Source organism: Canis lupus, chromosome X, assembly GCF_011100685.1.
Source record: "Canis lupus familiaris isolate Mischka breed German Shepherd chromosome X, alternate assembly UU_Cfam_GSD_1.0, whole genome shotgun sequence".
In the NCBI taxonomy this organism is placed as follows: Eukaryota; Metazoa; Chordata; class Mammalia; order Carnivora; family Canidae; genus Canis; species Canis lupus.
The window spans coordinates 45467941-45480934 of record NC_049260.1 but is presented as its reverse complement, the minus strand read 5'-3'; the positions used below and the strand labels follow the sequence as shown (position 1 = coordinate 45480934).

The 12994-nt window shown below is 45.1% G+C and overlaps 1 protein-coding gene across 6 annotated transcripts in view; it reads left to right on the top strand.

The window, feature by feature from the left end:
• Positions 1 to 12994, top strand: part of SMC1A (structural maintenance of chromosomes 1A) — a 49038-nt gene that overhangs the window by 4417 nt on the left and 31627 nt on the right. For all 6 annotated transcript variants that reach the window (XR_005386282.1, XR_005386283.1, XM_038587497.1 and 3 more), the window contains exons 2-16: positions 576 to 764; positions 876 to 988; positions 1931 to 2134; positions 2228 to 2466; positions 3128 to 3386; positions 3468 to 3608; positions 4438 to 4520; positions 4648 to 4855; positions 6067 to 6252; positions 6342 to 6521; positions 6637 to 6783; positions 6885 to 7022; positions 7859 to 7975; positions 8082 to 8188; positions 11884 to 12025. Coding sequence is in view for 4 of the 6 variants with exons in the window: in XM_038587497.1 (XP_038443425.1) it covers positions 576 to 764; positions 876 to 988; positions 1931 to 2134; positions 2228 to 2466; positions 3128 to 3386; positions 3468 to 3608; positions 4438 to 4520; positions 4648 to 4855; positions 6067 to 6252; positions 6342 to 6521; positions 6637 to 6783; positions 6885 to 7022; positions 7859 to 7975; positions 8082 to 8188; positions 11884 to 12025 (2453 nt within the window). In the remaining 2 variants the exon portion in view is untranslated. The remainder of the gene's footprint in view (positions 1 to 575; positions 765 to 875; positions 989 to 1930; positions 2135 to 2227; positions 2467 to 3127; positions 3387 to 3467; positions 3609 to 4437; positions 4521 to 4647; positions 4856 to 6066; positions 6253 to 6341; positions 6522 to 6636; positions 6784 to 6884; positions 7023 to 7858; positions 7976 to 8081; positions 8189 to 11883; positions 12026 to 12994) is intronic.

Below are 12994 nucleotides of genomic sequence, written 5' to 3'. Positions count from 1 at the left end.
CCTATGTGGGGCTTGATTCCATAACCCCAAGATCACGACCCAAGCTAAAATCAAGAGTCAGACGCCCAACCAACTCATCTACCCTGGTGTCCCTAGCAATATGCCTTTTAAAAAATTATAGTAAAATATACATAGCAAAATTTGCCATCTTAACAAATTTTTGAGTGTACAGTTCAGTTGTGTTAAGTATCTTTACATTGTACAACTGATTTGAACTTTTTCATCCTGCAAAATTGAAATTGTACTCAATAAACAGCAACTCCCCATTATTACCTTCCCTCAGCTCTTCTTTTGTTTTGTTTTCTTTTTTACTTTTAAACTTGGTTGCGATGATACTATGTTGAGTTTTATATCTGCTTATTTCTTCTATTGTGGGCATTTCCTCATGTCATTAAAGGTTGTAGAACAATCCATTATGTGAATATGCCCTTTCCTTAGATGGGGTTCTAGTCTTGCTTTAGGTAATAACTGCATGGGGACTGTTTTTCTAAGCTTTTGAACCAAGGCTTTAGTGAGGGTGGAGCAGTATTTCCTGACTTCCTTCTCCTCCTTTGCTTTGCCCCCTACTCCCTTAGGTAAGTCAAATCTCATGGATGCAATCAGCTTTGTGTTGGGTGAGAAAACCAGCAACCTGCGAGTAAAGACCTTGAGGGACCTGATCCACGGAGCACCTGTGGGCAAGCCAGCTGCCAACCGGGCCTTTGTCAGCATGGTCTACTCTGAGGAGGGTGCTGAGGACCGCACCTTTGCTCGTGTCATTGTTGGTGGGTGAGGCTGGCCAGAAGGCTCCCCTTGGGTCCTGGGAGGTTACTAGACTAGTTGGCTGGGATAAGAGGGAGATCTGACCTTCAGCCAACTCCTTCTCTGTCTTGTAGGGGGTTCCTCTGAGTACAAGATCAACAACAAAGTGGTCCAGCTACATGAGTACAGTGAGGAATTAGAGAAGTTGGGCATTCTCATCAAAGCTCGTAACTTCCTCGTCTTCCAGGTGAGCATTTTTGACAGTTACTGGCTATCTGCTGTTTGCCCATCCTCAATGGGCCTGCTCCATCTTGAGCTTCATCTCTCCCCTGAACTAATGTAGTAGCTTCCTCACTGGGCTTACTGACTCCAGTCTGGATCCTTCTAGTTCATCCCTTAGGCTAGGTTCATCTTAGGAGGGCACAGATCTGTTTCTTTCCTTTTTCTTCTTAAAGCATTTCAATGATTTGTCATTGCCTCATGATGGTGGTTCTCAAATTGTAGTCTCTGGATCAGCATCAACTTGGGGACATGTTAGAATTGCACATTCTCTGGTTCCATCCCGGACCTATGGACATAGAGAACATGTGGTGGGGCCCAGCACTGGGTATTTTACCAAGCTTTCCAGGTTATTATGCCTGCTAAAGTTTGAGAACCATTGCTTTAGCATAAACTCAAACTTATGCCCTTTGGTTCTTGCCCACCTCGCTAGCCCCTCATCTGCCAGTAGTTTTCCCTTCCAACCTGCATTCCAGCCCAATTAAACCATTATAGGTCCCACAATTCACCTGCTTCCTTTGGCCTGAGGGCCTTTGCATATTAATTGTCCTTTACATGAAATAACCTTCTCTCTTAACTTTCTTCCCCATTTTTCAAACTCAGCATAGATGTCACTCACCTTTGGGAAGCTTTCCTGGATAGAAACCCCTACCAGTCTCCCACTCGCAAGCTTCATTTAGTCCTTTTTCTGTGCTACTTCTGTCACTGCATGTAACACACAGTGTTGTCTTTGCTTCTGTCCCTTTTGGTTCCTGTGCACCTCAAGAGGCAGGAATGTGCCCTTAAAGCCCAGTGTGAAATGTAGCACCTAGTGCAGGGAGAGGGTCAGTAACCTTGATTGAGTGGAAATGGGTAGAGGGAACTGGGATGGCTAAGCTCTAAGTGGGGAGAATGTTTTGACCTTTACTAGGGTGCTGTAGAATCTATTGCCATGAAGAACCCCAAAGAGAGGACAGCTCTATTTGAAGAGATCAGTCGCTCTGGGGAGTTGGCCCAGGAATATGACAAGCGAAAGAAGGAAATGGTAAAGGCTGAAGAGGACACACAGTTTAATTACCATCGCAAAAAAAACATCGCGGCTGAACGCAAGGAAGCCAAACAGGAGAAAGAAGAGGTAGGTGGCCAGGCTGCTACTGGGCTCTGAGGGGCCAGGATGGAGCTAGTGCCTTAGTGACGTACCCCTGCTTCCGTGTCCCTGTCTGCACAGGCTGACCGCTACCAGCGCCTGAAGGATGAGGTGGTGCGAGCTCAGGTGCAGCTGCAGCTCTTTAAGCTTTATCACAACGAAGTGGAAATTGAGAAACTCAATAAGGAACTGGCCTCTAAGAACAAGGAGATCGAGAAGGACAAGAAGCGAATGGACAAGGTAGAGGATGAGCTGAAGGAGAAGAAGAAGGAGCTGGGCAAAATGATGCGGGAGCAGCAGCAGATTGAGAAGGAGATCAAGTAAGAGGCAGGCCTGGGCCTGCAACCTGTGGGAAACCAAGAGACTATGCTGTTTCCTAGGGCTCCTCTGAGCCTAGAGTCCAGTGCTTGCACTAGTTTGTCTTCCTCTTGACTTGCTTTGGCCAGAACCAAGCACATTTCTTGACTTGCGTTTTTAGACAAAAAGAGCATTTAAGTACTCAGACTGGGTAGATGGCTACTCATAAAAGAGAGGACTTGAAAGGGGTGGTGACCTTGGCAAGTGAGAGGAAGTGATGGGAGAGGCCCAGCTACTAGAGTGGCTGGGAATGCCTTCCTGGAAGAGGAAAAATGGAGCTAGAAGTTTAAAGGACAGGAATTTGAAACGGTTAGATCAGATGGGGGCAACTAAACACAGGGCGTTCTTGGGAGTTGTTCCTGAGGGGCCTGGCCCAGCTAGGGCCGAGGTAGGAGTGGTAGTTTTACCTTATGGAGTGGCCGGGATGTCAGGCTGAAGCCATCACTTCCAGAGGGTAGTCAGATTGCCCCTTTTCTGAAGATCTGTGCAGCGTCAGGCCCTTGTTCTTTAGGCAATTCCCTGAGGCTGACTGGGGGCCTCAGGCCTCCCTTTGGGTATAAAGCCAGGGAACCCTCCCTTCTCCCACACTGCTAACCAATTTACTCCCCTCCGCACTGGCAAAAGGGAGAAGGACTCAGAGCTGAACCAGAAGCGGCCTCAGTATATCAAAGCCAAGGAGAATACCTCCCACAAAATCAAGAAGCTGGAAGCAGCCAAAAAGTCCCTACAGAATGCTCAGAAGCATTACAAGAAGCGTAAAGGTGATATGGATGAGCTGGAAAAGGAGATGCTGTCAGTAGAGAAAGCCCGGCAGGAGTTTGAGGAACGGATGGAAGAGGAGAGTCAGAGTCAGGGCAGAGACTTGACCTTGGAGGAGAATCAAGTAAGCTCTGGGAGGGTTGGGGCTGGAGTGGAGGATTGCTGTGCTGACAGAGACTGATTCGGTTGGTTGTTCGTAATGTAGGTGAAGAAATACCATCGGTTGAAAGAAGAAGCCAGCAAGAGAGCGGCTACCTTGGCCCAGGAGCTAGAGAAGTTCAATCGGGATCAGAAAGCTGACCAGGACCGGCTGGATTTGGAAGAGCGGAAGAAAGTAGAGACAGAGGTGGGCATGTGTTTTAAGATGAGAGATACTGGACTGAGAAGAAGTGATAGTCTTAACAGTGATGACAATAGCTAACGACTAATGAACACTTACTATGTGCTAGGCACTGTATTTTATATATATCCACTCATTTAATTCATTTTCTAAATGAGGAAACAGTAGTGCAGATGTGAATTAATTTGTCTAAGGTCACATTGTTACGAAGTGGCAGAACCAGGATATGAACCTGGGCAGTCTAGCTCTGAAGCCACAGTCTTATCAAGTATACCTTGCTTACCGCCTTCCTAATAACAATACTAATAAAATAATAATAATAATAATAGTTGTCATAGTACTCCAAGAAAAGCCTACAGTGTTCCAGGTATTCTACTAAGCTCTTTCTTTAAAGATCTAAAAGAAGATGGTGGGCATTAATATTAATAGCGGTACTGTGTTAAGCACTTAATATGTGTCCTATGAAGTGGAGGTTGCCTATATTTTACAGATGAGAAAACAGGGCAGAAAGGCCTGGAAAGCTCTATTTTGCATTGGTTTGAGCCTTCCTGATTGGTGAGGAAGGTAGCCTGGGCTAGGAAGAACACCATGAGAGGGTCTCAGGGCTCTGGGAGGCCCATCAGTTAGTGGTGCCACGCTGAACACTTGTGTGTCTGCTTTTTGGTGGGTCTTCCCCATTAGTGACAGATTGTCCTGGACTGTTGGGCTCTTGAATGAATGGGAACATAGTGGTTATAAGCTGCTTATAGATAAGTCTATAACTCTAGGCCCCATAGTCTTATTAGAGATAACTTGCTCAGCCCCTGGTGATGATGTATATTTGTCTTTCTTCCAGGCTAAGATCAAGCAAAAGCTGCGGGAGATTGAAGAGAATCAGAAACGGATTGAGAAACTAGAGGAATACATCACCACTAGCAAGTATGTGGCTCTGCAGCCTTTCCTTTTCCAGGCCTGTTCTTGTGAACCCTGTCTGTCCTTGTGAGTCCCTCTGCCAGGAATATTTTCTCATCAGCCAGAGTAACCCCTGTATTCCCTCACTTTGTAGGCAGTCCCTAGAGGAGCAGAAGAAGTTAGAGGGGGAGCTGACAGAGGAGGTGGAGATGGCCAAGCGGCGTATTGATGAGATCAACAAAGAGCTGAACCAGGTGATGGAACAGCTGGGGGATGCCCGTATTGACCGCCAGGAGAGCAGCCGCCAACAGCGAAAGGCAGAGATTATGGAAAGCATCAAGCGCCTGTACCCTGGCTCTGTGGTAAGAATGGAAAGGGAGCTCCTTTCCTGAGCACCTACTCTCCCACTCAAAGTCAGATAATTTTCCCAGCAGCCCTTTGAGGACAAGATTGCTAATCCCTTATTTAAAGCTGGGGGAACAGGCTCAGAGAGGTTAAATGACTTGCCAAAACAGCACAGCTTGTAAATGGAAGGATTACAGTTTAAACCCAACTTGTTCTGACTTATGACCTCATGTTTTCATCACACCGCTTGCATCTTCCTGAAGGTTCTGTCTTGCTTTGTTCATTCCTCTGTGGAAGACAGGGAGACAGGAGAGGCCTTTCCAAAGGGTAGGGGCCATGGATAGGGATTAGTCTCCTAGGAAGTAACTCTGTAGGCTTCTATATGATCTCCCTTGGCATGTACCAAACTATTCAACCTATTAATTTGCATATAGATACATCTTAGGCTTGGCCTCTTGAACCAAATCCTGAGTTCCTAGATTCCCTGAATATTATCTGTTGCTGTAATTCCATCCCTGAGTTCAACTTAATTTGTTTCCATAAATAGTTCCTGATCTCTCCTCTAGACACTGCTGGGGAATTCATAAGGATGAATTAGGCTCATTCCTTGCCCTTGAAAATCTTCCTCTTTATCTGATAGTTCTTTTTTTTTTTTTTTTTTAAAGATCACCACACTTTATTTTATTTTTATTTTTTATTTTTTTTATTTATGACAGTCACAGAGAGAGAGAGAGAGAGAGAGGCAGAGACACAGGCAGAGGGAGAAGCAGGCTCCATGCACCGGGAGCCCGATGTGGGATTCGATCCCAGGCCTCCAGGATCGCGCCCTGGGCCAAAGGCAGGCGCCAAACCGCTGCGCCACCCAGGGATCCCTATCTGATAGTTCTTAGGGAAGCACAATTAGTTTAGGGGAGCATGGGGGGTGTGAATTAGAAAAAGATGTATTTTGCTGGGTGCTTGTAAGAATTTGAGGTAACGTATGTAAGGTATCTGATATAGTGCCTGGGGTAGCAGTGCTCTGTGAAATGGTAAAAATGAGGTTCAGAAAGATGCTTTTGTGATTTAGGCATGAATGAAGTGATTGTTGTTTTGGGGCCAGAGTAGGCTTTTCCTCCATGGCATGGAAGCTGTGTTCTTCACACAGATTTTGGTCTTCCTCTTTCTAAGCTAGGAATTGAGCCAGTTCCCAAAAGCCTCATGCTTCAATTTGCTCTTCCACTTTCCTCAGTATGGCCGCCTCATTGACCTCTGTCAGCCTACACAAAAGAAGTACCAGATTGCTGTAACCAAAGTTTTGGGAAAGAACATGGATGCCATTATCGTGGACTCTGAGAAGACAGGTCGGGACTGCATTCAGTACATCAAGGAACAGCGTGGGGAGCCTGAGACCTTCTTGCCTCTTGACTACCTGGAGGTGAGGCTGGTGGGGATGGGGTCAGGGCAGTGTGAGAGGGTCCCTCCTAGCCCTCCATGTTCTACCACTTACTGAGTTTATTCCCACAGGTGAAACCTACAGATGAGAAGCTCCGGGAACTGAAGGGGGCCAAGCTGGTGATTGATGTGATTCGCTATGAGCCACCCCACATCAAAAAGGCCCTGCAGTATGCTTGTGGCAATGCCCTTGTCTGTGACAATGTGGAAGATGCTCGTCGCATTGCCTTTGGAGGCCACCAGCGTCACAAGGTATGGATTCCCTTGTCCATGTTGGAGCTGGAGATTCCTTGTCCCCATTAGTATTGGAGATTCTTTTATTCATCTTTTCCCCCCTCTCCTCATCTCTTCTCTCTACTGTGTGTAGACAGTGGCACTGGATGGGACCTTGTTCCAGAAGTCAGGGGTGATCTCTGGTGGGGCCAGTGATTTGAAGGCCAAGGCTCGGCGATGGGATGAGAAAGCAGTAGATAAGTTGAAAGAGAAGAAGGAGCGGTTGACAGAGGAGCTGAAAGTAAGTCACAGGCTGTAACATCCCTAGGGGTTGGAGTCCTAAACTACCAGGCTGGCCAGTCCGTTTCTTATGCCCTACCCCTTCTCTCTTGTCTATTTCAGGAACAGATGAAGGCAAAGCGGAAGGAAGCAGAGCTACGTCAGGTGCAGTCTCAGGCCCACGGACTGCAGATGCGGCTCAAGTACTCACAGAGTGACCTGGAACAGACCAAGACACGACATCTAGCCCTGAATCTACAGGTGGGGCTTGGCCTTCAACCCTGTCCTCCAAAGGCCACCCTCACATTCCTGGCTGAGGTTTCTCTGGGGTGGGAACTCCTCTCATTTCCCTCCTCCCAGCATGCTTTAGGGAACCAAGCCTAGCAGCTCAGACAGCCAGAGTTTTAGATTTCGGCTCTGTATGACAGGAGGCAACTTACTTAACCTGTCAGCATCAGGTTTTCATCTGTTTGTAAAGTGGGAGTTAGAATTACCACCTGCTTTATACCATTCTTACAAAAATTGAATAAACTCATACACGTAAACTACTTAGACTGACTTCTTGCACCCAGTAAGTGCCCAGTAAATTTTAAGATGCTATTATTAGCATCATTCATTCAACAGATATTTGAGCTGCTTTGGAAAGTGAATTGAAATACTGGCATTTCGGTCTCTGTGGGTGGACGTACTCTCCTAGATGTGTTAATGTGTTTGATCGTGGGGTGCTTCCCGAGACCAACCTGGGGGCATTATGTAAAATGTAGTATAAATATCCTTTTACCTTTTTCTAAAATCAAAAAGTCTGAATTCTGAGGATTATGGATAAGGGAGTGTGGACCTGTAATTGATGATGTTTGCCATGTTCCCAGCCCCACGGATTGAAGCTAGCTGACTGGAGGCTGGGAAGGAAGCTGTGTGACAGTTCACGCGGGAGATGATGGGACCCTTACTGGGCAGTTCTAAGCCAAGTTCTCCCAGCCTGTGGAGAGCTAGCCCTTCCTGTCCAGGGGCCAGTGTGTTCTTGATAGCTCTTTTCCTTCAAAGAGCCTGGTCTCTTTTTTTTTTTTTTTTTCCCCTCTCAACCCTGTTTCCTGCAGGAAAAATCCAAACTGGAGAGTGAGCTAGCCAACTTTGGGCCTCGCATTAATGATATCAAGAGGATCATCCAGAGCCGAGAGAGGGAAATGAAAGACTTGAAGGAGAAAATGAACCAGGTTGGTAGGGGACAAGCCATGCCAATGTGTGCAGTGGAGTGTGACTGGGGCTGGAAGCAGCACTCTGACCCAGGGGGCTTTTGCCCTTCCTCGCTTTTCCCCTCAGGTAGAAGATGAGGTGTTTGAAGAGTTTTGTCGGGAGATTGGTGTGCGCAACATCCGGGAGTTTGAGGAAGAGAAGGTGAAGCGGCAGAACGAAATTGCCAAGAAGCGGTAGGTGAAAGTGTGGGTCCAAGAGGACATGAGGGTGCCCTCGAACCCCCAGCCCAGATATCCTGAGAAATCGCATGCTATCATAAGACAGGAAGGAGCTCTTAGAATGATGGGTGTTTGTTGTAGGTCAGCTTTAAAGAACAGGGATGTCAGGGAGGCAGTGTGGCATAGTCTCGTGGTTAAGAGGACCAGCTTTATTTTTAAAGATTTTATTTATTTATTCATAAGAGACACAGAGGGGCAGAGACATAGGCATAGGGAGAAGCAGGCTCCCCACAGGGAGCCCCATGTGGGACTTGATCCCTGGATCCTGGGATCACGCCCTAAGCCAAAGGCAGATGCTCAACCACTGAGCCACCCGGGCATCCCAAGAGGGCCAGCTTTAAATATGGTTTACCTGGGTTAGAATCCTAGCTCCACAACTTTTTATCTTGGGCAGTGACTCAACCTCTCTCTCTCTCTCTCTCTCTCTCTCTCTCTCTCTCTCTCTCTCTGTCTCTTGCTCTCAGCCCCAGTTTCATTATCTGTAAAGTGGGTTAATATCAATGCCTATCTCATGGCATTATTGGGCACGTCAGATGAACTAATCCTTCTAAAGTATTTAGTATAATACTTAGCGCCTACTAAGAATACTAAATGCTAGCTTTTATTACTGTCATTTCTTGATAGGCAATGAGGAGGGGTTGGGGAAGAATGAAGTTCTAGATTGGAAGAGTAGTAAGAGCAAAACAAAACGGTTTCTCTTCTCTTCTCTTTAGTTTATTTGCTCATTTAACAAACTTTCCTTGAGTGCCTCTGTTGTACCAAGTGGTCCTGTGGTAGTTATTGGTGAGGGGATCGGGGATAAGACGAACATGACACAGTCTCTGAAAGAGGTCACCCCCTGGGCCCAGTCTGCAGTTCATGTAGCTCATGGCCCATATAAATAAACATTTCATTGCCCTCCTAACCCTAAGCCAGGCTCAAGGGATATAGAATGAATCGTCCTGACCTGTCCCTGACCTCAAGGAGTTATGAAATAATTGGGGAAGCAATTAGATCAACAATTTCAGAACAGTGCCATTGATGCTGTACTTGAGGTACATAGAAAATACAGAAGAAATGTTCCAAGAACTGCAAATCAAGAGGAACAGTAAAAACAAGAGACCCTGGCAGCCTGGGTGGCTAAGCGGTTTAGCGCCACCTTCAGCCCAGGGTGTGATCCTGGAGACCTGGGATCAAGTCCCATGTCAGGCTTCCTGCGTGGAGCCTGCTTCTCCCTCTGCCTGTGTCTCTGCCTCTCTCTCTCTGTCTCTCGTGAATAAATAAATAAAATCTTAAAAAAAAAAAGAGAGACCCAGTAGAGAAAAGGACAAAGGATGTAGTTAGCATTTCATAGAAAGAGAAGCATGCGTGTGTCTAATAACTACAAATTGATGTTCAGTCTTGTTCTTAATCAGAAATGCAAATTAAAACAGTCTAGCAGTATTTGGTGAAAATAAGTCTACATAAGCTCTATGACACAGCAAAGCCACTCCTGAATATATATGAGAGAGAGAGAGTCTTGCCACAGGGTCACAAAGAAACACATTGAGGGTTGTGTATCTCGGCATCATTTGTGGTGTAGGACATTGGTGGCAATGTAAACAGCCATCACTTGGGGGAAATACAAGTTAAGTGTTATGAATATACAGACTATGCAATCCTGTATAGCAAGGACTGGATTTATAGGCAGTAACATGGATAAATTAATAACATGCATTTGTGTAAATATGAAAACCAGGATATTTCCCAAGAATATGCATTTTTAAGGCTATATATGTATGTTTGTATACACATACATCACTTTGGAATGCATGCTCACCGTAGGGAAGATAATGGTAGTGGAAGTCAGGGATGGATTGAGCCAAAGGAGACACGGGTCTTGCATAGACAGCGAACATCAACATGTTTATGAACTGTAGGATATAATTAACTGCACCAGAAAAGAGAGAAAACCCAGAAAAGTGTAATAGAAATGAAGAACCTGCTCACAACTGTCAGGAAAGCTTTTACAGGACAAGGAGTGACGAAATAGATGCTTATAGAGTGAGTAGGACTTAGCCAGCTGGGCAGCAGATAGAAGGAAGTTCCAGGCAGTGAGAACAGCATGCTCAGAGGTGTGAGAGAGTGTGCCTTGTACTGGAAACTAAGTAGTTTTGAATGTCTGGAGCATAAAAATGGGGTCAGGAAGAAGGTGGGAGTGGTGGACAGGTCAGCAGGGGCCAGATCACAGAGGGCTTTGTGAGTCATGCTTAGGAGATTGGGCTTAAAATTGCATAGCTCAAAATTATAGAGTTAATTACATTCCATTTGGATTATAGTGACTAATAGGTTTAAGCTGCTAGTGTGACATCTGGCAGCATCTGTCACACCATATGGGGGGAGTGGGGAGGCGGTTGGAAATTAGCCCTGCCTGACCTGCTAATATCTGGCTGCTGGTTACATACTCTGAGTTTCTGAAGAGACAGGGGGCAGGGCAATGGCAGGAATATAGTATTTTCTACATGTTCCTTGAAGGTTATGGGAAGGTGTGTGTGTGTGTGTGTGTGTGTGTGTTGCGGGGGGGGGGGTAGTTGGAAAGAGCCAAAGTCTGTGAGCAAATATGAGCTGAATGCAGCCAGTATTCCTATCAATACTGATGATAAAAATTTATTAAGTTTTGGGACGCCTGGGTGGCTCAGCAGTTAAGCATCTGCCTTTGGCTTGGGGCGTGATCCCGGAGTCCCAGGAAAGAGTCCTATGTCCGGCTCTTAGCATGAATAAATCTTATTTGAGATTTATGGATTTTTGTGGATATGAGAGAGAGACAGAGAGAGAAAGAGGCAGAGACACAGGCAGAGGGAGAAGCAGGCTCCATGCAGGGAGCCTGATGTACTCGATTCCAGGACTCCAGGATCATGCCCTGGGCCGAAGGCTGGCGCTAAACTGCTGAGCCACCCAGGGATCCCCAATTAATAAAATCTTTTTTAAAAATTTTATTAAGTATTTACTGTGTGTCCAACATGCTTCTAAGGACTTGATGCATATTAATTCATTAAAAAAATCTCCTAATAACTCTGAAGTAAGTACTATCATTATTTGCATTTTATACATAAAGAGAGGCATGGAGAGTATAACTGACTTGCCTGAAGTTATACTACTAGTAAAGGGCAGAGTTTGGAAGCCAGACCTGTTTTCCTACCACATTATATTGCGGTGGTGCCTTAGGAAAAGGAGCCTGGGTTTTGGTGTTAGACCTGGTTTCGAAGCTCACATGTGCCATTTACTAGCTGTGTGGCCTTAAGTAAGGTCTTTTACCTCTTGGCCCTTATTTCCTCATTTGTAAAATTAGGATAATAATGCTTACTTGTGGAGCTATTAATTAGAGGATTGGAGGTAATTATGTCAAGTACACAGAAACTTAATAAGTAAGAATTATAGCTAGTGGGTTCAGGTGGACCTTTTTGTGCCTCCGCGGAACTTGGGAGGGCTCTGGAGTCTTCTAGTGTATAAAGGGGGATTAGTGGAGTTTGGCTGGATCTCCCCTGCCTTGTGCCATATCCACAGGCTAGGCTGAGGGACTTAGTTCTCCAACTTCAGGGAACAGTTTTATGTGGATATGAGGGATGACCTGAGAGGTAATTGAAATCCAGTAGTCCCTGTGTCCTGGAGCTAGTTCTCCTTTCTCCCTGCAGTTTGGAATTTGAGAATCAGAAGACTCGCTTGGGCATCCAGTTGGATTTTGAAAAGAACCAACTGAAAGAAGACCAGGATAAAGTACACATGTGGGAGCAGACAGTGAAAAAGGATGAAAATGAGATAGAAAAGCTCAAGAAGGTAAGGAAGGAGAGCAAGAAAAGACATACTAAAAACTGGGAGGAAAACTTGGAAGAGATATGATAGAAGGGTAATATCCATAATTTATAAAGCCCTGTTGAAATAAGAAAACACCAAGACCTAAATAGGGAAAAAAAAAAAAAGAACGAGTAAGAAGCACAAATGGTTCAAGATGATTCAAATAGCCTGGAAACATATACACATAATTTAGCCTTATTAGAAGTCAAAGAAATGCAAATGAAAGCAACAATCAGATGTAATTTGCTTCCTATCACATTACCCAAGATCTTAAAAAAAAAGCCCCCCCCCCCCCCCAAAAAAAGAAGCCAAATGATTAATACTGGCCACGGTGCAGAAGACCAGCATTCTTTTGCCATATGGCACCATCCATCAAGAATCTTTGGAATATACTTATCCCCACTTAGTAATACCTGAGGAAATCCAAAATGCTGGCACAGCTTTGTGCACAGAGGTTGATGTTTATTACAAACATTTATAGTTCCATATTGAAAACTCTACAGTGTCCTCTGGGAATTAAAAGTTTAGCAAATTATGCTATATTCATACATGCATTTGCATAGTTTAGTCTTCAAATTTTAGTAATATACGGACTCCATTTAAATAGCTAAGATCTTTAGTGTTGACTTAAAAAATCCTTGATGTTAAATATATACAGACATGCATACTTAGAGCACTTCACGAAAAAGCCAGAACTTACAAATTAATTTGTATAATTAATCACATTAATTTAGTACAACAGGTGATGGTGTTTTGCTGAAACCGAATCCCTTTTCACATTGCACCTGTGCTGCTAACTGCCCCGGCTCAGTTCGAGTCGAGCATGCCTGAGTCGCTGGGTATTGTCTGACGATTTACTTTTCCCACATTCCTTCTCTTTAAATTCCTGTGAAACATTTGTTCCTCTCACAGCATCCCCTCCTGAGGTGATTTGATCCTCCTCACTTGGCT